Raw genomic sequence first — 24,329 nt, 5'->3', positions numbered from 1 at the left:
TACATTGGTTATCGATCGTATGAAGTCTTAGAGGGCATCGGCTTCCTAAGCTTCTTTGCCCTTCTCGTCACGAACGAAATCATTCTCGGCGATCTGAACACCTACGTCCATAACGGCAGATTGATTCTCTTGACCTTTGATACCTTTCCCTAGATCGGGTGCGCGTAATTGTTCGACAAGGACTGCATATCTTACTCTGATCGGCAGCAAGCTAACAGGGCACGTACAGTACCATCGTTGTCTTGCGAATTCTCCATCGCTCCTTGACTCTCAACAAGCTTCCGAGTCTGCTTGGGCCTCATGCTGTCTGCCGGGACTGTAAACGCACCCGGCACCATCAGACGGGAAGAGTGGCGGGTGAAGCAAGCGAACCTCTTCTCGGAGAGGATGAGGGTGAAGATGTGGAAGCGAACGTCGAGGGCATGGGGGTTATTTTTCTCGAGCACGATGAGGAGGGTCCATCTATGGGCCCGCGCTCATAAGTGGCTAACGCTTCAAATGCCAAACAGGTCTGCGTGGAGGTCGGACATTTCAATTGGTTTTTAGATACTTCATTACATGGCAGAATTTTGAGGTCTTCAGCCCTTAGAGTACCTCTTGGCAAGATGCGAAATTCAAATGACGAGTACTCCTCATACAATTCTTTGGTAATATCGAATGACGGTCCTGCACAACGGCTCAGAGTTTGAAGTTTCAGTGGCTGGAGGCTATATGTGGCGCTGTTCGATGCTCTCAATGCCAAGACCCACGGGAGCGTCCGCTGAAAGTGCCGAGTTTAAACGTTTAAAAGAAGTCTATTCGTGGTATAGAAGTAACAGCCAATCACATCAATGAAACGCGTCTTGGACAGCCTCGACATCAAACAACAGCCGCCCAGCTTTTTCAAAACATCAACTACCAGTCAGCAGACCTACCTCCTTCAACAACATACGAAACCTCAGACTGGCTAAATTAAGCTGCTTCGAGATGAAGATAGCCCTGCCATTCTTGTCCACGTCACAGCAACCGCTGACTTAAACCCTTCCATTGCTGAGACGCTCTCGTATCCTCTCATACACGCTGTCTACCCTGGCATTCAGTGTTTCAAGAGTATCGCAATCTCATGGCCTCTCATTATATGGCTCTTGTGCTGCGCATTCCTACTGAATGTTGCAGGAACCTTCGCCTTCTTTCTGGTCTCATCTACGGTCTGCCTTGCGATTTCTAGATTTCCTTGTGTCGTCTCTGTCTGCTCTGCATTTCCTGGGTTTCTCACATCTAGAATTGCCACTTTCATTTAATACAACAGCGAGCCCTTTGTACTCCTATCTTAATAGCTCTGGATTGAACAGACTTCTGCTCATCTGCTCTCACATTCCTTGGATTCCATTATGCACATCCGAATAATAGTACTGCTGGCAGTATGTGCTAATTTTGCTGCGACTGGACCTCTCCGACACAATGGGGCTCGCGTGCAGTAAGTACAGACATGCTCGAGCTGTGCTCGTAAGCTTGCACTGACAGAACCCAAGGCCTCATAACTTCGCCCGATTCCTCAATCATACAGAGATACCTTCGATACCTGCCGACATTCAAACCTCGACGCCAATACCGATATCTTCCTCATCAATAGTACCTTCGATCGCCGCCAGCCCAGAAACCTCAGCTTTCGTTGTCACTTCCTCAACAAAATCTATAGCGACGCCATTGACACCTAATGTAGCGTCCAGCAGTAGCCCTACTACAGATGCTCTCACTGTAGATGCGCTAAGCCAAGTTCTATCAACGTCAGCGACTCTCCCGTCAACCTCATCTACAACAAGTCCGTCAGAGCACTCCGACGTGGGTAGTGGAGCAACTCCTGTGAGTACATCAGCACTTGTTGATGGTGGAAAGTTGAACAGCGAGACTCATGAGGCCGCCGCTGTGCAGCCTGCGGAGACTATGTCAAGATTGTTCAACATTGGTGGAAACCCTCCCAATGACCTGCAGTCCTCAACTGATGCACTATCGTTCTCATCTACGCCGTCACCCAAACTTAGCGCAAGCACGTCGACTATTTCCGACGTCCAATCCACAGCCAACATGCGAACAGTGGCGGCTATGCCATCATCATCTTCTACTGCGATTCAAGCGCCATTTCCTTCTGAAGCCCCCCTACCTACCTTTTCGACAGCTGCTGCTAGTCAAGTCAAGTCTTCTTCTACAACATCCATACCCACCTCTTCGACAGCTGCTGCCAGTCAAGCTCCGTCTCCAGTCGTTGTGCCTATACCTATATCTTCAGGTCTAGTTCAAGTATCAGGCCCGGGTGGCGACGCAGCGGACGAATTCGCACCAGTCACGCTCGACCAAAGCTCACCAGCGCCCACCGGAACTGCGAAATACCCTACCGCTGAGGGCGGAAATACGGCAATGGCCGCTGGCTTCAACAATGTTTACAAGACATTGAACGAAGACACCCCTTGCAATCCTGGGGACCCAAGCCAGGCATATGCTTGTGTTGATGGGGAGATCGCTGAATGTCAGTCCGATGAGACTTACGTATTAAAGAGCTGCCCTCAAGGCCAATCGTGCTACGCGCTTCCAAAACCCTCAGGTTTGAGTGGGGTTGTGGTGCAATGCGCTGTTCCAAGCGATGCCTATAGTATGCTTGCTGGTCTATCGTCTTCCACTGCAGTCCCTCTGGCCGTTACTTCGCAGCCGGCCCCAATGTTGCAGGCCGAGGGGGACTTCAGTCAAGCCACACAAAGCGTGAGCGCGCAGAACCCTGTGCAGCCCGTCACGTCCTCTCCCCCAGCCCAGGCGAGCATCCAGAGCCAATCCCAGGCACCTAACCCTTCGGTACTTGGTGTGACGGCTACAGCTCAACCAGTCCAGGACTCCGATTCCTTGAACACTTCTCCTAAGTCAGAGGCTACGCCAGCACCACCATCCACTACAGCAGCTGTTGTCTCAATTCCACAGGCATTGTTTGCTGTTGTCACCGCGCCCGAGAACGGCCAAGTCTCACCTAGCGAAAGCAGCGCGCAAGCCTCAATTCCTACCTCTCAAATGTCGCAACCCTACCCAGGGGTTTCAACACCTGCCGTACAGTCATCTGCAATGTCTACACAGGCTAGCCCTGACAGTCTCCAACTCACAGAAGCAAGTGTCACAAGTACATCGACATCAAGCGCTGATAGTGCCGGCATCACGTCTGCTCCGATGGCAGTGCCGGCGAATGAAAAACTTGCGGTAGGAAATGGCCAAGCTACGGTAACAGTCACAGTGACGGTTACGACGACTGAGAAGCCTTCTCCTGTTACCATAAGTGCTTCATGATTGCTTTTTAGCGGCATGCGTTTTGGCGTCTTGGAGGAGTCCACAATACCCAGTCAATGCATAGATCTCTAGATTGGACATCGGTCCTTGTCACTCGTTAGATACAGACTTCTTGTAATTATCTCATTCAATATTTAAATAATTAATTTCAGCATTGTCTCTATGATGTGTGTTCAGAGCTGAATTGACAGGACGTGGCCCTGATCCTTGGCGATTCAGCTCCTTCCAATTGCAGCCAATCGCTCCGAGGCAAAACGTTCCCAAATTAGCAACGCCACCTACGCGCCAAACCTTCGACCAACGACAACCTCGACCGGCCTTGCGTGCGACCGTTGCAATCAACTTGCCTTCGGACCTGCCAAGAATTCCTCCTCGGTCAATGTCTTGATGAGGACCAATCACCTTTCAACCTTGTCTTGTCTCGGGCACGGGGTGGACCGAGGGATGGCAAGGAACAAAGGACGATCCTCGTCACGGTCATCCTCTACCTCTCATCCAGGCACATGACTGAGCCAGAGGGTTCTACATCGACAAAGAATGACGTTCGGGCTGCCCATATGAGGCATGCAGGTACTATCATGTAGTGTACCTGAATCTAGCAGGAGATTTTGCGCATGAGATCCCCTTAAGAAGGGGGCTTGCTCGCTCTATTTCCGCCCAAACTGAGTTCATTTACTATCTTCCCAGCAGTTATGTATCCATCTACTACATTCGCGGTCTCTTTTCTCTTCGCACTGCCATGCGCTCATGCATGGGGCGTCGTCGGCCATGCAACTGTGGCTACGATAGCCAACAACTACCTGACTTCCACGGCAAAGACGTACGTGGCAGGCATATTAGGGAACGATGTCTCCATGGCTTCGATTGCCAGTTGGGCGGACGATTACCGCTATACTACGGCAGGAAAGTTCAGCGCGCCCTATCAGTGAGCCCCCACCCAGGCACTTCCCCCCTGGAAAACCACTAACAATAAGCGCGCCAGCTTCATCGACGCCGAAGACTCGCCTCCAAGCTCCTGCTCCGTCAATTTCTCTCGCGACTGCACCACAGAGGGCTGCAGCATCTCCGCCATCGCAAACTACACCGCCCGCGTCCAAGACACCAGTCTCTCAGCCACGAACCGTATGGAGGCCATGGAATTCCTGATTCACTTCCTAGGCGACATCACGCAGCCTCTACATGACGAAGCAGAAGAAGTAGGCGGCAACGACATCTCCGTCACCTGGGATGGCGAAGACACAGATCTTCACGCCTGCTGGGACACACAGATGGTCGAGAAGATTGCTGGTGGGGAGAACAGCACAGCGACTGTGGACTCGTTTGCGGCGACGTTGATTGCGCAGATTGATAATGGAACGTATGCGAGTCAGAAGGAGGATTGGGTTAGTTGTGTGGATATTACGACGGCTACTGACTGTGCTCTCGAATGGGCGCAGGACGCGAACGGGCTGAACTGTCAGTACGTGCTTCAAAACGACGAGTCGGGCATGGAGCTCGACGGGACGTATTATACCGGCGCCGTGCCGTACATCGAGCTGCAGATCAGCAAAGGTGGGTACAGGCTGGGGGCATGGTTGAATGCTTTGGCAGCAGCTGCTTGAGGTGTGGGTTTGTAGGCATGATGGATGTTTGACAAAGGCGCAGATAGAAAATTGAGGGTCTTGTAGTGACTTAATCCTCAAGAGAATCTGGAGATCTACAAAGCTTGAGCCTAGAAGTCTACGAATTATCAGTATGTTTAACCAGAAGAGAGAAAGGAGCGAGTAGACTCGCAGACACCCCCACGCGGGTGACAGAAAAACCTGCACACACCAAGAAATCCCTTCGCCTTGTCAGCTGGAATAACTCAACGAATACCCTCTTTATGAATTAGATTTTGCGGAACGATATATTAGTGTTATCGAAATCTTTGAATCACAACGCAAAACCTTTGCTAGGTCTCTTCATTGTGAAATCATCATCAAATTTCTAATTTCATGGTCACCCGCGTGACCCCCTAGACCGCTGACAATGAAATTCCGAGGTATCGCCAGGACTTCGGTAAGACTCTTCGGTCTTGGCACGCTAGCTGGGCTAGTCACGTAGTGTCGAGATGTTGTTGAGCTTCACTGTCGCACATATGCTCCAACACCACTACAACCAATCGGTCACAGACTTCGTTTGACATATATCAACGGTACGGCACAAATTTTATTGAATTTCTCATGTGCATTTGACTCTTGACAACATTACATCCCGCCGCCCCCGAGGTATATCCGAAGAAACACCGGATTGCCATGGACGGTCCAGTTCATCACAAAAGTGAGCGCAATATGTCTGCATATGGCGCCGCTCCAAGTGCACCTATGCTGCCGCAGCAAGGTCCTTCCCTTTCCAACAACTACATCCCCTACCCGCCCTTGCCCAATCTTCCTCCGAACGCGTCGAATCCCATCTTTCCTGACGTCGACCCTCAACTTGCGCCTCCCACCCAGGCGCAAACACCGTCAAACAACAATACGAGTAAGATTCAAGGTCATGCAGGCGAGACAAAAGCCAGGCTACGTAAGGCTTGTGACTCATGCTCTGTGCGAAAAGTGAAATGCGACGAACAACAACCCTGCAAGGCTTGTGAGGGTCTCCAAATTCCATGTACCTTTGAACGACCAAGCAAGCGCCGAGGTCCTCCTAATAAACACGCCGAGAGTCTCAAGAGAAAATACGACTCGCCCGCAGGTCCAGCAATGTCTCAACCGCAACCGTCCTCGCCCACACACGCTGCCCACACTCTCGCCTACTTCTCCCAGCAGCAGGTGCTCTCTGCAGAAACGATATGTCCCCTTTCCATGCTTGAGCGGCTGGTCGATGACTACTTCACATTCATACATCCTCTTGTCCCACTTCCTCACGAACCATCCTTTCGGGATGCCTTTAACCGGCGCCAAGACCTGACCAATCCGACTTTTGTAGCTTTGGTCGCTTCGATGCTTGGCTATCTGGTGGCTTGCTTCCCTCGAAGACCTCGACAACACATCCGCGAAGGTGTGCCAATGGAACACCAGCAACAGATGGATTCCTTGTATTCGAACCCGATGGATCTGGTGGATCGATGCCATAAGGTAGCGATGGAGGCTCTGGGTCCTGCATATTTGGACCGCAAAATGTCGGTCCATGATGCTGTGATTAGCTACCTGCAGGGGTTGACATGTGTCCAAACATTCAATCGGCAATCCGCCATCCACTACTTCAAGCAATGTATGACTATATCTGCAACCGTCGGTCTTCACAAGGTCAATGTCACAAGTACTACACACACGAACGGTCATGCCTTACCAACACCTAGGATGACAGCGAATGGCCATGCTCTCGAGGGACCACATCATGTCGGTGTCGATCAATTGATGCGAGAGTTGGGAGTAAGAACATTCTGGGCTTTATTCGCGGGGGTGAAATTATTCCAGCAGGCTGGCGTCTCGCAATGGGACCTGCTAATGCCACCAGCAACGCCATCACACCCATATCCTCCGTTACCCGTTGAAGTCGATGATGGCTACATTACACCAGAGCATGTCCATCTCGATCTCCAGCCTCCAGGCCTCGTTCCCGTAATAACCGGTTTTAACGCCAATATCCGAGTTCTATCTACCTACAATGACTTAGCAGCAATGGAGCTAGTCCGTGGTATTGACAACGTCGTAGACTGGGAGCGGCAAAAGAGAGCCTTGGAGGAATCTCTGCAATCCGTCAAGCGCATGCTTGACGGTCTTCCTGGCGAGCTTGTCCTCAGTTTCCGGGCTCCATCACCTCGGTCGCGAGAGCCAAAGTATCCTTCCCCAAACCCTGAATCCACCGTCGGCCAGGAACTGGCTCAGTACGCAACGAACGGCTTTGATAACACACGTATTGACTTCAACCGACCTGAAGAGCGTCGGCGAATCCAATATGAGATCCAAAAGGCCAACATTTATACTACCCAGCTAGCCACACGCTTGCATCTCGTCGAGAAATACTGGAATCTCTACGACGCCTACAACCTCAAAAAATCTGGTGGTGGCAGTTCAGATAGAGCATCATCTCCAGGGATCATCGCCCCCATTCTAGACAAATACGACCCGTCCACCCATTTCAGCACTACGGAACAAGATCTCGCGGCTGAGCGTGAGGATATTGTCAAGATCTTTCTCATCCTCCTCGGCCAAATCAACGAAATCAACACGGAAGCACTAGGCAATTCGTTCATCAGCGAAATCAACCGAATCGCGCGGGTGTTGCTTGACGCGCCACTTGTTCGCAAAGGAAACCTGGCGCAGGGAAGCGAAACCTATGTGAGGGCGTCTCTGGCTGTGCTGGAGAAATTGGACCTGGCCAGTCCGACTGGTGATTGGCTGACCGACGAGGACGAGGTGCCCCAGCTTTGGGCGACGTTGAGAGGGTACCAGGCTAGTTTTGCGCAGAGTGGAGGATTCGGAGGGGAGGTCTAATCTCGAGGTCCCTGCGTCCTTCGGTCGGCCGGGCGAGACTACGGCTCAGGGATGAGGGATTCGATCAACGCCACAGATCAGGCGTGGGTCACTCAGATCAGGCTTGGAAAGGCTGGTCACCTACTCTGTCATCCACGCTGCATGATTCTTGCAGGTTGGTCGGTTTTTACAAAGTACGAGTCCGACTTGTCAAGCTTTCAGTTCGAAATCCATCGACTGACAGGCGCTTGCTTGCTTGGTCCGCGAACGAACAATTCGATTCAATCATTGTGTAAATAGATTCTTGCATGCGTTGCTACGTAGTTCTACCTATGAAAAGGGGCCGTTAGTAGTACAGATGCACCCCGCCCATAGAGATACACGCAAGAAGGAAAGTCGATGTACATAGCTCCACGACCGACCCTGACTCATTACTACAGCATGAAAACTTCACATCGTGATCTGCCTTCCACCCCTCAAACCTCTCCCCATCGTCAACTGAAAAGCCTTCTCAGCAACCCCCTTGCCACCCCCTCCCTCGGCCTAACCCTCCTTCTATCCTCCTCCCTCTCTCTCTCCCTCCTCCCCTCCCTCGCCCTCCTCGCCGCCTCCTGCGCCTCCTCCAACTCCCGCCTCTTTTTCCTCAACTCCCTCTTCGTCTCCGCCTCCGCCCTATCCAGCTCCTCCCTCTTCCTCCTCCGCTCTTTCCTCCCCGCCTCTTCATCAACGTCAGTACTAGCTCTGGGTCTGTGGTCCGCGGAGCGGGCTTTGGACTGGCGCTCGCGGCGGGACGGGGAGGACGCGGTGGTCGAACGACGGGGTCGGGGATTGGGGCCGGAAGAGCTTTTAGATGACGCCTTCTTTTCGTCGTTGACGCGGATGAGCATGCTGGTGTTGGATTCGGCGCGGGGGAGCATGTCGAGGAGTCTTGGGCGGAATGCCGCGGTTTTGCCTTTATCTTCGGGCTCTTTATCCCGATTACTGGATCTCCTCTCCGCTGTAGGGCGGCTTGAAGACGCCAGACTGCCTTCACCGTGCTTTCGTGGTGATGAATGATGTTTGCTCAACCGCTTCTCCTTCGCTTGCTTGAGCAGTTCTTCAACTTCCGCAGACTTGGAGGTGCTGTTCGTGACGTCACTTTCGCGACGTTTGTGCGAGGAGTTGAAAAGGGGCATTTCCATGCTGCCTTTGGAGGAAGATTTGCTGTGCCGGCGCTCGCGCTCCCAGCCTGAGCGGTGGCGGCGTTTTGAGGATGATGGGGAGGGTGGGGCGATTTCGACGACATCGGCGGCAGCTTCCTCTTCTTCGAGAATGGCACTGTCCGTTGCTGCTGGAGCTGGGTTGGGTGCTATTCCGATGACCTCGGGGGGCGCTTCTGCTGGGGCTTCTGGAGCGGCCTCGACGATTACCGGAGCTGCTTCTGCGGGTGGGTCGGGGGCTATTTCGATGACATCGGGGTTTGATTCTACTGCGGGTTCCGGAGCAGCGTCGACGATTACTGGGGCTGCTTCTGCAGGTGGGTCAGGTGCTGGCTCTTCGGTCGTTGCTTGGCCTTCCTCCGTTGGTGCCTCCGGAGCTGGCTCTTCAGCGACCGGCGAAGCTTCCTCTGCCGGTGGTTCTGTGGCTATAGGCTCTTCCGTTGTTGACGGTGCCGGTTCTGGCTCTGTTAGTGGGTCTTTAGGAGTCTCTTCGGCGGCAGGAGCGGCTTCTGGCTCAGCAACACCCTCAGCTGCTTCGGCTCCTCCTTCAGCTGGAGGTACGGGCTCTGCTGGTGCGGGTTCTTCGGCAGCAGCTGGCTCAAGCTCATTTCTTTCCTGGTCATCCGGCGCAATTTGCTCTGCCTCAGCTGGTGATGGTTCAGTAACTGCGGCAGCTTCCTCTACTTGTGCTTCCTCTGCTGGTGCTTCAGCAGCAGACGGCTCAGCTTCCTTAGCAGCTTCTTCGACTGGTTGTGCCTCATTTACGGGCTCAGCGGCGGCCGCAGACTTTGGCTCTTCAGATGTAGCCTCAGCAGGTGTACTATCAGGCTTTGGTTCAGGCTCATCTGGCTGCCCCTCAGAGCGTTCGTCTGCTGTCGGCTTGTCCTCGCTAGGCGATGATTCGGCAGGAACCACTTCAGTCGTAGGTGCGTCTGTCGCTGCTTCTGCTGAAGCTGCCTCCGCTTGGGCGGTTTCGTTAGCTGGAACTTCCGCTGATGGTTCTTCTTTGGCTGCGGCGTCTTCAGCTGGAGTGTCTGCTGGAGTGTCTGTTAGAGGAGCTTCTTCTACTGCAGTATCAGTGGGAGCAGCATCTACTGGCGCTGGCTCAGCTGGCGTAGATTCTTCGGAAGCTGGCTCAGCTGGTACAGACTCGGCTGGTGCAGGGTCTGACGGCGCAGGATCTGACTGTGGGGATTCTGCTGACGTAGCCTCTGTTGGCGCATGCTCAGGTGGTGTAGGTTCTTCGGAAGCTGGTTCAGCTGGTACAGATTCGACTGATGCAGGGTCGGACAATGCAGGGTCTGACGGTGCAGGGTCTGACGGTGGAGATTCTGCTGGCGCAGCCTCTGTTGGCGCAGGCTCAGGTGGTGTAGGTTCTTCGGAAGCTGGCTCAGCTGGTACAGATTCGACTGGTGCAGGGTCTGACGGCGCAGGGTCTACCGGTGGGGATTCTGCTGAAATAGCTTCTGCAGGTGCGTCTGCTGAGGTTGTATCTGCAGATGGTGCCTCGACTGGCGCAGATTTTGACTTCTTGTTCTTGTCGCCCTTCTTGCGGACGAGACCGTTTTTAGAAGGCTTGAACTTCTTGTCCTCATCTTTGTCACCGCCCACAGTATAATTCGAAGACTTGGGTTTCTTTGAACCATCTTTCTCTCTTACCGAAGTGTTCTTCGACGACTTGGCTTTCTTTGCTTTCTTTTCTTTTGGCTTATCTTCTGGCTTATCTTCTACAGGTACTTCCGGCGCAGGAGGTGGCGGCTCTTCAGAAATTGTTTCCTCAGCTGGCACCTCTGGTGGTGGATCAGATGCCGAGGTATCTCCAGCAGCTTCGGGAGGAGACTCTTCTGGAGCTGGAACTGGAGCTGGAGCTGAAGCTTCCGGCTCGGCTGCTGGAGCCTCCTTGGATTCTTCTGGAGCAGCTTCTTCAGCAGCGGCGGCAGAACCTTCTGGGTTCTCAGGAGGTGTTGCTGTCTCTTCGGTCGGAGCAGCGTCTGCCGCTACTTCGTCTGCTTTGGGCTGAGTGCTATCGACTGCTACCTCGTCGCCTTCAGGAGCTCCCTCGGCTGGAGCGTCGGATTGATGAGGTGCGGCTTCGCCTGCATCCGCTTCTACCACATGAGCATCAGCCATGGTGCATCTACAAGCTGTCAAGATACATACCAGGCTCAGCTGGAGGAGCCTCTTCTGAGGCATGCGCTTCGGCGTCGGCCGGAACGCCTTGCTTTTCATCAGCGGGAGCTTTTGGCTCCGGCTCTGGTTCCGGTGGAGATCCGAACGGATTTGACGGTGGTACAAGTACTGGTGGTGTAGGTGGAACGAATGTCGGCATCGCTGAGTAGCTCAAGTGAAGAGTCTCAATTTTATGCCAGACATATGGAGGAGGATTGGCGTAAAGAGGCATGTTGGACTGCCTTTTCTACGCCGGCGTAGTTGAAATCAGGAGGAGGAGGATGTGTTCGATTGCTCATATATTCTTCTCTGTCTTGTAAAAGATGGTCCTACCATCCAATTGGGTGCTTTACGGAAGGGTGGGCCATGAACGAATAAGCACCGGATCTAGAGTAAGACGGGAGAAGGATCATGACTGAGCAAATTGAATCTATGTCAAGTTGACGTGCAAAGCAAGACGACGAGCCGGACTACCAAAAGAAGCGGAGGGCATAAACGTCTTGAATCCTTCAGAGTCTTGTATAAGAATGAACGAGACAGAAAAGAATGCCATGCAACAAGATTTGAAATAGAGAGAAAGTGATCACGCAAAGTCTTGCATCATGTCCAGGTGATGCAAGTTGGGCGACCAATTGGAGCCACGTCGACAAGTAATTCCTCAACATAACAGTAGGTGAACGGCCGGCACACAGGCGGCGAGCTAGTAATCTCTCGATAGATCCAATTAGCGTCTGCTCAAGTTCTGCATGTCGGTATGCTTCCTCTATGGCTCTTCACCATATGGAACCGCTTCCCCCGTGGGGTTCGCTGCAGGTTGGTGGCCGGCTTTGCTGCCCAACGCCCGTGATTCGAGTATGCACTAGAGGCACAAGTCTGCATGGTGGAAAAGCAGGACAATACATGATCGTAAGCCTCACGTCTCGACAGCTGCACGGACGGCAGAGATTAGGCAAATATGAAAGCGAGAGAGATATAGATAAAAATGTGAAAAGTGAGGCTGATTCAAACTTTCAAGGCTGTCTAAATTCAGGGCGAGCAAAGGGGAACTGGGAAGGAGTGACTTCGGGCCCAGCCGTAAAACCTTGCAGCGCTGCTGCCACCCGGAAGCCCGCATTTAGCGCCTAACACCGTAAACTTGGAACTTCTTGGAGCCCATGGGCCCTATCCAACATGCATGCCCTCGATCTTTGGACTACACTCTTTATCTCCCTGGACATTTTCAATCTCCGACAGCATAATTACTCCTCACTTTCTCGCTGGCTGATTGCAAAATCCTTTGCATGCCGTTCCGGTGACAATTAGTAGGCATCAAATTCAGAGACGAGCAGGATCAATCCAGGGCACATGATAGCCACAGCATCGATGCCAATCACCCAAGACCCTCGCGACGGCGTATGATACTAGAAAGACCTAGTATCAATGGCCGAGGCAGGATTCCACCATAGAGACATCCTCAGGCCCCACCTCGATCGCTTGCTGTCCTCTCGAGATTACCCAAAGACCATTTGTCCATCGGAAGTCCCAAGAGCCTTGACGGCCGCAGAGCTCAGAGCCTGCGGTGCTTCCGACTGGCGAAGTCTCATGCCCGCCGTTCGCGACATACTCTGGAATATGCGAGAGAAGGGAGAAGTAGAAATACTCCAGAAAGGATCGTTGGTGCCTCAGGGTATTGAGTTAGGCGACGTCAAGGGTCCAATACGTGCGAGAAAGGTCTCTTCAGCCCGAAGCTGAGGTGGCAGAGGATACACACCGTGTCAAGAATATTCGCAAAGATTTTTGGGGTCCCTCATTAATTGCAAAGAGTCTGAGTCATTTGTTGTTCATCAATCTGGCCGCCTTGCCCTGCCAGGCAGCGATGATCACGTGAGTCATCTTTTTGCACAGCCTTACTTTTATATCCATTCAACACTCTTTCTCCACACTTCTCCCATTCTATTTGTTCGCTTAAAGCACTGGTCCTTTGCTTGGTATACATCTACGGTACCATGACTACCTTCACTATTCCCCAAGACTTCCTGTCAGGCCCAAGTCCACAGGTCCAAAAGAGCGACGTGGACTTCAGGTATACCGAATTACCAGAATATGAAGGCCGCTATGCTACAGTCCTTGACAATGTCTTCACAAAAGACGAATGCGATACCCTCGTTCGGGCTGCTGAAGCCCAGAGTAATGGCACCTGGGAACAAGCCATGATCAACATCGGAGGAGGCGCGCAAGCATTGATGACAGATACCCGAGACTGCGGCCGCATAATCTGGGATGACACAGAGGTGGTCGAGAGGATCTGGTCGAGGGTCAAGGATTTGGTTCCGGAGATTGAGTCTCTGAAGGGCATGGCTAGAGTGACAGGGAATGGACCTGCCATGCGGGGCGAGACGTGGAAGATGACCCGACTTAATGAGCGCATGAGATTCCTGAAGTATGGCGCGGGCCAGTACTTCAAGCGTAAGTCTTATCTATCCTCGTCAACCATATATGCACTAACTCCTTCAGCACATAACGACGGCTGCTATGTGACTCCGGACGGCAAGGAGATCTCGTTCTACACCCTCCATCTCTATCTCAATGAGTCAAACCCCACCAACAAGCTCCAAGGCGGAGCGACGACGTTCCACTCATATAACATGCAACGCTCGTTAGATGTAGACCCAAAGGTAGGCAGGGTGCTCATCTTCCAACACCGAGACCTGCTGCACTCAGGCGCAGATGTTACAGGCGGCACCAAGCTAACTTTGCGAACGGACCTCATGTATGGGAAGGTGAAGAAATGAAGGTGTAAGCTGCGTGTATGGTACAGAAAAGCTCCTGCTTGAACCAAATTTTGTACAGAAGAGTGGAGGAGTGGATAGATAGCCCAGTACCTAATACAAATCGTACATAAAAACGCCCACGCTCAATGCTCTATCCCAAGCAAATGCCAAACAGCCAAACCTCTCCAGCAACCCACTCTAGTACGCATCCAGCCAGAAAGCCCACACCCCCCCATTCCTCATTCAACCACACCTCCCATCCCCCCCCCCGTCCTCCACCTCTCCTCCCACCTCGCGCACTCAAACTCCCGCTTCCCCAACTTCCGATTGACCTCGTTGTGCGCCTCGCACATCCAGCGCCCCAGCCCCTCCCGCCCCTCCACCCGCGGCGCGTTGCCCCCCCGCCCCATCCACGCCCGGAAGTCCTCGGCGCACGGCCAGCACGGGTACAGGCGCGCGAAGAGGGCCAGGAACTGCCGCATCTCCGCCTGCTGGGCCGCCGTGGCGGCGGGCGGGTAGGCGGCCGAGAGCGCGTGCAGGAAGGTCCAGGTGGAGCGGCCGAGGGCGTCGACGTCTGGGGGGCAGTCGGGGGGTGGGGAGGGGGGGGAGGTTGGGGGGGCGGGAGGGTCGGTGGTGGCGGCGGGGGTGGTGTCTTTTCTGGTCATGGCGGCCCAGGAGGAGAAGGAGGTGCAGGAGCGGCAGCTGGGGTGGTGGTTAGCTCGTTCGGGATCATCTGGTTGATGCGGTTGCTGTTTGCGGGGAGCGGCTGAACGCACGGTTTGCCATCTTTACCCAGCACTACGCCCTTGGGGATGGCTTTCTTTTCAGGAGCGGTGGGGTCTTCGGGGTCCGCTGTGGGCTTCTGATTCGTCTTCTGTATACCGTTGAAGAATTTGTCCATGGCGAGGATAGGGGCACAAAGGGAAGAGAGAGAGAGAGAGAGCGCGTATAAACAGTACGAGTATTCAACGGCTAAATCTCGGCGCCTTGTCTCCGCAAAGAAAAAGAGAATGCCATGACCTCGAAGCTTCAGTCGGCCTGGCCCTTTCATATAGCTAGATAATTACCAACTATTTGCGCGCCAGATACAACAATGTCCACGACTGCCAACTCTCCCACTCCACCAATACCGATCCTCCTCCTCAAATCCCCCTCCCCCACCCCCGCCTCCGACGCCTACACCCTCCACCTAACCCCGCCCTTCCGCCCAACCTTCGTCCCCGTCCTATCCCACACCCTCCTCCCCGACCCCCTCATCAAACTCCTCCTCACGCACTTCACTCCCAACCCCTCCCCCGGCCACCTACCAGATCCCAACCCGTTCCCCTACGGTGCTTTGATATTCACATCCCAGCGCTCCGTCGCTGCGTTCGCTTCCGCGCTGAATGCGCCGCAGGTGGTGAAGATTAGGGAGGAGGTGGCGGACGGGCTGGGTGGCGGTGGAGTACGATTGTATGTGGTGGGGCCGGCGACGGGGAGGGCGTTGAGGGCGGTGCGGGATGAGAGGTGTGCTGGGTGTGGGATTCATGGGGGTGAGGAGGCGGGGAGCGGGGAGGTGCTTGCTAGAATTATGTTGGGAGAAGGGGAGGGGAAAGAGGCGTATAGTTTGCGAGAGAGGGAAGGGGGAAGCATGAAACCGGCACTGTTCCTCGTGGGGGAGAAGAGGAGGGATATCATACCGCGCATGCTTATGGATCCGAAACTGCCAGAAGGGGAAAGGATACAGGTTGACGAGATGGAGGTTTATAAAACAGGCGAACTGGAAGAATTCGAGTTCCATTTCACTCAAACGCTAACCCGAACGGAACCCGAGACGGTAAGGTGGGTCGTGGTGTTCTCGCCCACGGCCGGGGAAGGCATGTTGAGAGGTCTCGGATGGCTTGACAAGGCGAGTGAGAGGGTCAAGGCCTGTATAGGGGACCCGGGCAGGAGGACGTTCGTGGCCTGTATCGGACCGACGACGAGGAACTATCTGGTCCAGGAGTTTGGGTTTGAACCTGATGTGATTGCTCAAAAGCCGAGTCCGCAAGGTGTGAAGGAGGGGATTGAAAGCTTCATGAAGGAGAGGGCGCCATAAGCATCTCTCCGCTGCATCTAGATCCAATCGGTGAAAAAAGAATAATCGAATGCTCAAGTTAATTCGCTATCCTTCTTTTGACATACCCACGTATACAAACCCCACGTATACAAGCACACACAGCCACTCAAGCCGAGATTCAAAATGGTAAGGAAAGTCCACATATGCACGCGGATGCTAAAAGACATATCGCCTAGGCCGATTCTTTAGCACCGAATGAGATCGGGAGAGCAACATCTATCGTCACCAGCCGAGATATGACACCTAGACATGATTTTGTCTTCAACTGTCCAAATCACGTCGTCCAAATCGCATCATCATTAAAGGATCCTATCTCATGATTTCTGCAAAGATCAACTCTGCATTACAGTCAGCATCGAGGCAGTGCACGGATGATAGACAGCCTACGTTTCAATTCCTCCTTGGTTAGCGTATCTTTGTTCTTGTCGAAGTCGAAGAACTCCTCGGGGATGGCTTCTGCGGTTGGCTCATCTTCTGGATCGTGATATGGCTCCAAGTAAGGGTGCCGCAACGCCTCTTCGACGGTGATTCTCTTCACAGGATTGAATGCGAGAAGCTTCTCTAACAGATCCAAGGCAAGATCGGAGGTCTTGGGGAACATCGCTTTCATTGGGATCTTCTTCTTGAATGGCAGAGAGCGGATGTATTCCCGCGCACGCCGAGACTTGATCCCATAGTAGTCCTCCATGGTTGGGGTGCCGAGAACGTCGAGAATGAGTGTCAACTGGTGGTGGTCTGGCACTTATCAGTAGTGCTGAAGGAAAGGCACGCGGTAGATACTTACAATCCTTTCCGGGGAACAGAGGCTTGCCATTCAACATCTCCGCCAAAATGCATCCCACACTCCATACATCAATGGCTTTCGTGTATTCTTTGAACGTAAGCATGATCTCGGGCGCGCGGTACCATCTCGTTGCGACGTATTCAGTCATGAATCCTGAGTTGTCTTCGGTAGATGCTGCAGATCTGGCAAGTCCAAAGTCACAGACCTTCAAATCGCAGTTGGCATTGAGCAAAAGATTGGAAGGCTTGAGATCGCGGTGGAGGACGTTCGCTGAATGCATGGCCTTCAAAGCACGTAGCGTCTGATAGATAAAGTACTGGCAATGATCATCGGACAAGTCTTGAGTGCGAATGACACGGTGCATATCTGTCTCCATGAGTTCCTTGGAGGACATTAGCACAGTGCTGACCCTTCGTGTGCAGTCATGCTTACCTGAATTAGGTAGACTTCTGAAAATGTATCGTAGTTCCTTGGCTTCTGAATATCAAGGATAGAGATGATGTTTTCGTGGTTGAAATAGCGTAGCAGCTTCATCTCTCGTAATGTACGGAGGCAAAACATGGAGTGGTCGAAAGGAGTGATCTTCTTGATTGCTACCTTCTGGCCTGAAGGTTTGTGGAGCGCAGAACTTCTGAGTCTCAGTACATGCTGTCCCAGAGCGTTCTCGCCGTACGGTGGCTTACCACACAACGCCGTAGGCACCCTCTCCCACGACATCTTGAATGTCATATTGATCAGAGACATTGAAGGAGATCTTTCTAGACCCGCCTGGTGGCGCTGGTTGCTGACGTGACATTGTGCGTTGCGAAGTCAGGCTTCACAAAAGATGATTGCGACGAGGATGAGTGTTGGGTGAAGATGTAATTCTAGAAGGCGCCGTTGAGAGGTACGAATGGCCGCTGTACGAGTAGAAGAGTCAGTCAAATAACCTTTCAAAAGATCTTGGTGAAGTGAGAAGGTTCTGTGTTTTCTTAGCAACCTGTAAGATGTAGAGTCATAAACAGCTATGAAGCGTTGCTTTGAAGCATTAAGAGATTCAGGGCCAAAGTTTCAGGATGCGCAAATGTTATGTAGGGTACGGGAGACCAAACATATCTTGCAACAGATGTCGGCGCCATTTCTCCAACAAGCGGCCAGGAGCAATGAACTAGATCGGCAGCAGTCGCGGTCGAAGAATGCAAGTCACGCGGGATCATTTGCTGTGCAGCTCACCTAGCGTAGCGAATATGAAGCTTATAACCGATGATCTTCTTCTAAACACGGCCACTGTAAGCTCTGAGTGTTCTGGTAGACTGGAGTTGCTCGCTTGTGCTTTTGGACAGGTGCTCGGTCGTCTTCGGTGCGGGGTCTTTCTATATTAGGCTCTCTGACGAAGCTGCATGGAAGGTGGGCGGTGTTTCAATTCTTGACAATGAAATTTGAGTCGCTGTCTTTGACGGTAGATCAATGCTTCGGCTTGCTAAAAGGGTATCGGAAGTCGTGGTTGTCTGCGGTAGCTGGGAAGGCTGAGCCTCTGGGGCTGAAGTTTGGGGAACGGCAAAGGATCCGAGGCTATATGCACTGCGTCTGTCGGTACTTTTAGAGTTTGTTTCCTTCGCTATCGTGGTATGCACTGAAGCAACGTGACGAGAAGTGAGGCTGAAGGGAAGGATTCTGGTACCTTTCTTTGTGCTGCCTTCAGCGTGAACCCCTCCAATCAGATTCGGCCTGTGTCTCCGGACCAGAAACCGTTGAGGTGCTTGGAGCAGCCAGAGACGCGCAGAGCTACTGCAGTAAGACTCTGACTCTATAACAGTGCCTCGTTGTTTCAGAGTTGTTGCAGTGGTGGTGCTGCTGACTGAGTCAGGTACACAAAGGGCAGCGTCTACGCATGACGCTAGTGGTGGGGAATGTCCAAAAACAGCTGCACGGGGTTAAGCGCCGAGCGCCGCATTGCCGGACAGTATTGGCACCACCAGGCACCACTGGCTTGCTTACCTTGCGTTACTTTATTCTATTTCTAGAATCTTTCTAAAATTGGGGGACATGCTATTGGCTAAGGTGTTCAAGAGAGAGATTATCCTACGGCTTACATAATAGTAGATAATCTGGTTGATCCTGAAACCTGCCGAGCCTGCCAAGGGACAGATCTCGCGGGCGAGACGCTCGGACAGATCTCCACGCTGGACCGTTGCTTGTAATCTGGTAGCGAGCTTGCGAAACAAGGCGAACCTTGTATTGCCACGAGGTCAAACTCGCCTTTATTAGATTTAGCATGCATGTTCGATATGTAGACAATGTGCATCAAGTTGACGTCTTAGACGAGCCGGCAGTCCCATATGGCTGAGAAACCATAGGATTGGCACTAATGCCCAAGATTGAGGGAGCAACAAGCGCTGCATAAATCATGTCAGGCCAGCTTTCATTGGAATGAACTCAAAAATCCTTCTGGTTCATTCATCTATCATTGAGAGATCTATCGTCAGTGAGTGTCGCGGGAAGTTTGAGATCGTGGGTACTAACCTTTTCCCTCATAGTGCCCAACCATTGGGCCAGACTGACGCCTTGGTCCGCCCTGTCCTCCACGAGCATGGATTGGGCCCACAGTCTCATTCCCGGCTCGCCATCTTCTCGTACCACATACAGACTCGGTACGACGATGCTCCCAACCCCCTTGCTCCTGTGGTCCCGACTCTTCTCGACGATGGCTCTGACCCGCTCATTGAAGTCGTTGTCGAGCACCGGCAATGTCGTCTTGCCTACCTTCAGTTGTGTCCGATCTGGCACTTCGAAGACATCTTTGACCAGCTGAGAAACAGCTTCGCGGCCCACCCAAAGAAATTGCGTTTGACCATCATCAATTAGGTAAAGCCCATATGGAACGAGACTCTGGGAAGAGAGGTTGATCGCGGGCGGTAGAACGATGTCACCATTTTCTTCGTCGGGCAGGCCAGCACTGTCGGGCATGTCGTGCAATGAATACATTCTAGGGTATATAAACTGAATAAGGAGTGGTAACGGCAAGGTCGAAAGCTGACACAAGGCAGCGGAGCGCATATCGCTTGGTATTTGCGCAGATTGTCGAAGGCCAATCTGTACACAATGAGCATTTGACTCCCTCTCTCAGGGTCATGTGGGCTTGAACGCACATTTTTTATTAATCCCAGGAAAAGAACGGGCAAGCATCTCAAATTCGTGGGGAATTGCAGGCCACCACCTCCCATATTGCCACCAGCTAATTCTTTCCGGTATGTCTGTAGAAGCTCAATAAGCTTAGCTCGTAGCGCATCTCGTGCAGGTTCTAGTCCGCTGCCCAGAGCACGCTCCACGGCTTTGTGACTGAAGACTGTAGCAATCGCTGCTTGGTCTGCAGAGGCGTAAACATCCGCAAGTGACTGAGTGGTGGGCAGGGCAAGGGTCATAACTCTGATTCTTCTTTCACCATTGCATGTCGTGTGCAGTACAGCACTTTGTAAGCAGACAACGCCCTTTGTCAATGACTCGTCGATAGCAACTTCAACTACGTAGCCCTGGTCTCGAGGGAATGCAGGGAATGCACAGAGATCCGAACTGCGATTAAAGAAATTGCCGTAGAAGGTACTCATCCGCAAGCCAGTAGTAGCTCTAACACGGAGCACAGCTTCGAGGCCAATCTCGGCTGACAAGTAGTCAGAGAACTCCCGCGCAAATTTGATTGCATCTTCGCTTCTTGCCGCATTCCATCCTGGGTAAAAGTATGTTTGACCTCCCGTGTATCTTGGTAGGTTGCTCAAAGACGCAACGTCTTGGTACTGAGATGAGAAAAGGAACATATCGATAGATACTTGATTCTTCGAGCATTCAACCGCAAAGCTCTTGTAGAAACTGTTTGCAGTCTGTAAAAGACTACTCTCCTTGCTGGTTCCAAGAATTTTCTTGTCTTCTCTCATCTCAAGTTTCCCTTGCCCAAGGTTCGGAAGGCTTGCAGTTAGAACGGTAAGCTTTCCGCCCACGGGAGATATGAGCTTATGACCAGCTCGCAGTGCGGATCCCATGCAGGAGCCAGTGTTCTGAGTATTCTGGAACATCTCTTGGAGCTTTCCCAAGAAGTTTTCGATGTTCTCTCGACACTCAGTTAGTGTAACCAGTAGATCGACAGGTGTTGGCAAGAAGGGCTCATCAAGATCGCTGACGACCATCATGCTTGGCTCACCATTCTCGCTGTCATCGCGAGGGATGGAGAAGTAGTGCAGGCTCGAGTCTACGGCCATGAATCCAAGCCTCGTTCGTCGATCAGCATTGGGGATGCGGTCCAAGCTCTCAAGAATGCAGCGAGCTCCTGTGGCTAGCAGACCGTTGGTTACGGAATTATAGCTGACATCGAAAAGGAACAGGTAGACTAATGGCTGAGGTGGGCGGACCATGTATTCTTGAGGTGCTACAAATTCCACAACAGAGTGGTTGAGTTCGGGCCTTGACCATCTGTCTAACTGCTTTTGCGCGGCTGCATCCCAATCAAAGGCTTGTGGAACCTCATTTGTGAGATTGCACATATTACACCGCCATCGATGGCCTTGGTCTAGAAAGGTCGCGAACGGGTTGATGTATGATCGGCAACGTCTACATCGAGCGATAACCTGGTCAGGGACAACCGGAACTGGGTCTTCATGATCGTGCAATGAGCTATAAGGTTGTATGACCAGTGCGAAGGGTAGTTTAGACTTCTTGAGCAATGAGTGCGTTGTTGGGACAGCGTTGAGTGTAGAGCGAACGTATTTCGGGGAGCAATTAGCATCTGGAGAAGGAGTGACGCTGGACTACTAATGTCAGCGGTGAATGACTTAATTTGAGATTATCGTGTACTCACATTGGGTGGCAGATTTATCTGTGGTGGAGGGCGGCTAAGTTCAGAGACATCCAAATGTTGGTTCAGGAGATCAGTTGGTACGAGCTGATTCATCGCAGGACGTCCTTGCACCTGTCCCTGCATCGGCACAGGTACATTTTGCCCTTGGCCGCCCATAACAAGATTGTTCATACCCTGAGTGACCCCTGCCATACCTGGTTGCGCAGGGGGTACTCCATGTGTAGGGTAAGCTGGGTCGGGAGGCTGGTAGCCACCAACAGCAGGAGACGGCTGTCCGTAGCCAGGGGCTCCTCCCATGCCAGGCGAGGCCGGATTCGATCCATAGACTGGTCCTGGATATCCTGGCTGCGGTTGTGGTTGCATGCTAGGTGGTCCGGGATACGCTCCCCCACCTTGTTGCTGCCCGCCTAGCGCCGAGTTTGCACCTCCCCCAAAGTCATACGCTTGCCCAGCATAGTTGCGTTTTCTTCGACCTCCAGCAGTGGATGCTGGTAGGCCGCCTTGTGCGTGAGGCACATTCTCTGGGGCCTCTTGCTGGTTGGGGTCATATTGCTCTTGCTGGTATTGCTCGTGGCCTGGTTGACCATCGGGAGGGTAGCCCGGCTGTGGGGTTGCCATGATCGGGCTCGCCCAGTGCCAAGTGATCTCGTCTGTCTCCGAAGCTGCAGGTTGTGGGTTGAGAGGTACCTCAGGCTGTTCGAGGGGCTTTTTTTCTTTCGAGATTTCCAAGCCTGTCCACACTTTGGGTCGGCTTTCTGGGCAGATCGCTAGAGGCAGTATATAGGGACAGCGAATGTGTGAGTACTCAAAGGAATAAGAAGGGACGAGCCTGGCGCCTTGAGCATTCGGAACGCTACTCTCTGTTTTTTAGACTTGAGATCTGTAGCTTAGCACTTGGCGAGACTCTGTCCGCTGACTAAGCTTAAGCTAGATCTCTTGGCGGCCTCGCGGCGTACAGCTGTCATTCTGTGAATGTTGACCAGAGCATGCTAGACCGTGCATACTCGACATGGCACAGGCGTCGAATGTATACGTTTCCGACCACTCGGAGTCGGTCTTGAAGTCTCACAATTTACGTACGGCTGCCAATTCAGCTGCATACCTCCTGAATTCCATTCTCCCAAATATGCAAATCTGTGACATAGGTTGTGGTCCAGGATCCATCACGACTGACCTTGCTGCATTGGTACCTAATGGTCAAGTTGTCGGCATCGATATGGGACAAGACGTAGTCGAAAAGGCTCGCTCAACGGCTGCTGAGCGCGGTATCAAGAATGTCAGGTTTCAAGTTGGAGATGCACATGCTTTGGACTTTCCAGATCACACTTTTGATGTTGTCCATTGTCATCAAGTTCTAAACCACATCGCTGGCCCTGCCAATGCACTGCGCGAATGGCGTCGAATTACAAAGCCAGGTGGCCTCGTGGCTTGCCGCGAATCAGATTTTGATTCTGCTACCCACTACCCTGAGATCAAAGGGGTCGCCGACTTCAAGGACGTATATATCAAAACGGTCAGATCCCGTGGTGGTGAACCGAACGCGGGACGCCATATGGTTGCATGGGCTCGCGAATCAGGCATTGACCGTTCTTGCATTACTGCTAGTGCAAGTGTCTGGTGTTTTTCCAGCCCAGAGGAAAGAGGCTACTGGAGTAAAATGTGGGCCGATCGCCTACTAAACTCGTCGCTTGCCAAGAATGTGATTGACGGTGGCTTTGCCACTCAAGAGGACATTAATTGCTTTGTCCAGGGTTGGCGGGAATGGGAGACCGACGACGATGGTTGGTACACTTTGACTCATGGGGAAATCCTTTGCCGAGTGTAAGACGATTAGTACCCTTATCATCCAACTTCAGATTGTGAGAAAGCGTCGTCGGGTCTCAGAATCTAGTTAATGGACGAAACGAGCACCAGGTCTAATGGGTTTTCTTTGTCAGATAGTTTATTGACCAAGCGCCTTCGAACTTTCATTGTATTTGCTCAAATCTGCCTTGGCTTTGCTAGAATGCTTTACTTCTCTTCCAAAATAATAGCCGCAAGCCTGAATAATTGACGATAGACTCCATGTGTTGAGTCTGCAGGACAGGGCCAGCAGGCAACAAGTCGAAAATAGGCAATTGACTGTTGAAGCGCTCAGATTCCTAGACATCGACGATATCAACACCGTTAAGAATACCGCTGTTTGCTTTTCAGCCTGGGGTGGTAGCGTTCTTGAACGACAAATTTAATAAGGAAGATATCCGAATTCGACTCAGAAATAGGAGGACAGCGTACGGGGCTGCAACTCTTCCCGGACAGCTTGCTTAGTTGCTTGCCAATCTCAGCAACACCGACGGAAACTGTTATAAGCATGATTTGAGCGGGCCCAAGGCTTTATTACGCAAGAAGGCCTCTCCCGTTAAAAATCTGGCCGCCTTACCAGCCGACGGTTGCTTAAATGAGTCTGTTTGCTCAACGTCTGCAAAGTTGGCAATTCTGGCTTGGTTGAGGTCATTGGAGACGAGACTGCGCACCTCTGAATGTGTCTTCAGTCAATTGTACTGCTCCTCACTGTAGACGCTGCTGTTTCCATACACTTGGCAACCTGCACTGGTGATGTTGAAGCGGCCGATGAGAGGATGGGCCTTAAATAGGAAGAGTTTCCGTATCGATAAAAGTTGATAACTGCCATATGGTACGAGTGTACTACCACGCATAGTACGAGTAGACTTGTCGTACTCGGCCACCGTAGTCGTATGCCCGAGTGCGCCAAAGATTTTATT

The 24,329-nt window shown here is 52.4% G+C and overlaps 11 protein-coding genes across 11 annotated transcripts; 6 read left to right on the top strand and 5 right to left on the bottom strand.

The window, feature by feature from the left end:
• Positions 1 to 45: 45 nt before the first annotated feature.
• On the bottom strand, positions 46 to 302 carry HO133_005806 (uncharacterized protein; the record flags this gene model as incomplete). The annotated part of the gene is made up of 2 exons (XM_037296711.1): positions 46 to 149; positions 233 to 302. 2 exons carry the CDS (start codon positions 300 to 302, stop codon positions 46 to 48), a joined length of 174 nt encoding a protein of 57 aa, XP_037147892.1.
• A 1,138-nt stretch (positions 303 to 1,440) lies between these two features.
• Positions 1,441 to 3,303, top strand: HO133_005805 (uncharacterized protein; the record flags this gene model as incomplete). Its single annotated transcript, XM_037296710.1, has 2 exons — positions 1,441 to 1,456; positions 1,547 to 3,303. The coding sequence occupies 2 exons, from the start codon at positions 1,441 to 1,443 to the stop codon at positions 3,301 to 3,303; spliced, it is 1,773 nt and encodes a 590-aa protein (XP_037147891.1).
• A 692-nt stretch (positions 3,304 to 3,995) lies between these two features.
• HO133_005804 (uncharacterized protein) lies at positions 3,996 to 4,904 on the top strand (the record flags this gene model as incomplete). The annotated part of the gene is made up of 2 exons (XM_037296709.1): positions 3,996 to 4,228; positions 4,286 to 4,904. 2 exons carry the CDS (start codon positions 3,996 to 3,998, stop codon positions 4,902 to 4,904), a joined length of 852 nt encoding a protein of 283 aa, XP_037147890.1.
• A 711-nt stretch (positions 4,905 to 5,615) lies between these two features.
• Positions 5,616 to 7,763, top strand: HO133_005803 (uncharacterized protein; the record flags this gene model as incomplete). Its single annotated transcript, XM_037296708.1, has 1 exon — positions 5,616 to 7,763. One exon carries the CDS (start codon positions 5,616 to 5,618, stop codon positions 7,761 to 7,763), a length of 2,148 nt encoding a protein of 715 aa, XP_037147889.1.
• A 473-nt stretch (positions 7,764 to 8,236) lies between these two features.
• Positions 8,237 to 11,342, bottom strand: HO133_005802 (uncharacterized protein; the record flags this gene model as incomplete). Its single annotated transcript, XM_037296707.1, has 2 exons — positions 8,237 to 11,049; positions 11,102 to 11,342. The coding sequence occupies 2 exons, from the start codon at positions 11,340 to 11,342 to the stop codon at positions 8,237 to 8,239; spliced, it is 3,054 nt and encodes a 1,017-aa protein (XP_037147888.1).
• A 1,753-nt stretch (positions 11,343 to 13,095) lies between these two features.
• Positions 13,096 to 13,881, top strand: HO133_005801 (uncharacterized protein; the record flags this gene model as incomplete). Its single annotated transcript, XM_037296706.1, has 2 exons — positions 13,096 to 13,555; positions 13,604 to 13,881. The coding sequence occupies 2 exons, from the start codon at positions 13,096 to 13,098 to the stop codon at positions 13,879 to 13,881; spliced, it is 738 nt and encodes a 245-aa protein (XP_037147887.1).
• Positions 13,882 to 14,099: 218 nt separating this feature from the next.
• On the bottom strand, positions 14,100 to 14,761 carry HO133_005800 (uncharacterized protein; the record flags this gene model as incomplete). The annotated part of the gene is made up of 2 exons (XM_037296705.1): positions 14,100 to 14,562; positions 14,637 to 14,761. The coding sequence occupies 2 exons, from the start codon at positions 14,759 to 14,761 to the stop codon at positions 14,100 to 14,102; spliced, it is 588 nt and encodes a 195-aa protein (XP_037147886.1).
• A 192-nt stretch (positions 14,762 to 14,953) lies between these two features.
• HO133_005799 (uncharacterized protein) lies at positions 14,954 to 15,937 on the top strand (the record flags this gene model as incomplete). The annotated part of the gene is made up of 1 exon (XM_037296704.1): positions 14,954 to 15,937. The coding sequence occupies one exon, from the start codon at positions 14,954 to 14,956 to the stop codon at positions 15,935 to 15,937; it is 984 nt and encodes a 327-aa protein (XP_037147885.1).
• A 330-nt stretch (positions 15,938 to 16,267) lies between these two features.
• Positions 16,268 to 17,538, bottom strand: HO133_005798 (uncharacterized protein; the record flags this gene model as incomplete). Its single annotated transcript, XM_037296703.1, has 5 exons — positions 16,268 to 16,296; positions 16,346 to 16,693; positions 16,743 to 17,124; positions 17,175 to 17,370; positions 17,426 to 17,538. 5 exons carry the CDS (start codon positions 17,536 to 17,538, stop codon positions 16,268 to 16,270), a joined length of 1,068 nt encoding a protein of 355 aa, XP_037147884.1.
• Positions 17,539 to 19,178: 1,640 nt separating this feature from the next.
• On the bottom strand, positions 19,179 to 22,185 carry HO133_005797 (uncharacterized protein; the record flags this gene model as incomplete). Its single annotated transcript, XM_037296702.1, has 3 exons — positions 19,179 to 19,814; positions 19,871 to 21,517; positions 21,568 to 22,185. 3 exons carry the CDS (start codon positions 22,183 to 22,185, stop codon positions 19,179 to 19,181), a joined length of 2,901 nt encoding a protein of 966 aa, XP_037147883.1.
• A 391-nt stretch (positions 22,186 to 22,576) lies between these two features.
• HO133_005796 (uncharacterized protein) lies at positions 22,577 to 23,392 on the top strand (the record flags this gene model as incomplete). The annotated part of the gene is made up of 1 exon (XM_037296701.1): positions 22,577 to 23,392. One exon carries the CDS (start codon positions 22,577 to 22,579, stop codon positions 23,390 to 23,392), a length of 816 nt encoding a protein of 271 aa, XP_037147882.1.
• Positions 23,393 to 24,329: the final 937 nt, after the last annotated feature.

The sequence above is a fragment of the Letharia lupina genome (genome assembly GCF_014066315.1).
Source record: "Letharia lupina isolate WasteWater1 chromosome Unknown contig_22, whole genome shotgun sequence".
NCBI lineage: Eukaryota > Fungi > Ascomycota > Lecanoromycetes > Lecanorales > Parmeliaceae > Letharia > Letharia lupina.
Note: the sequence above shows the minus strand (reverse complement) of the source record. Positions and strands in the feature narration are given on the sequence as shown.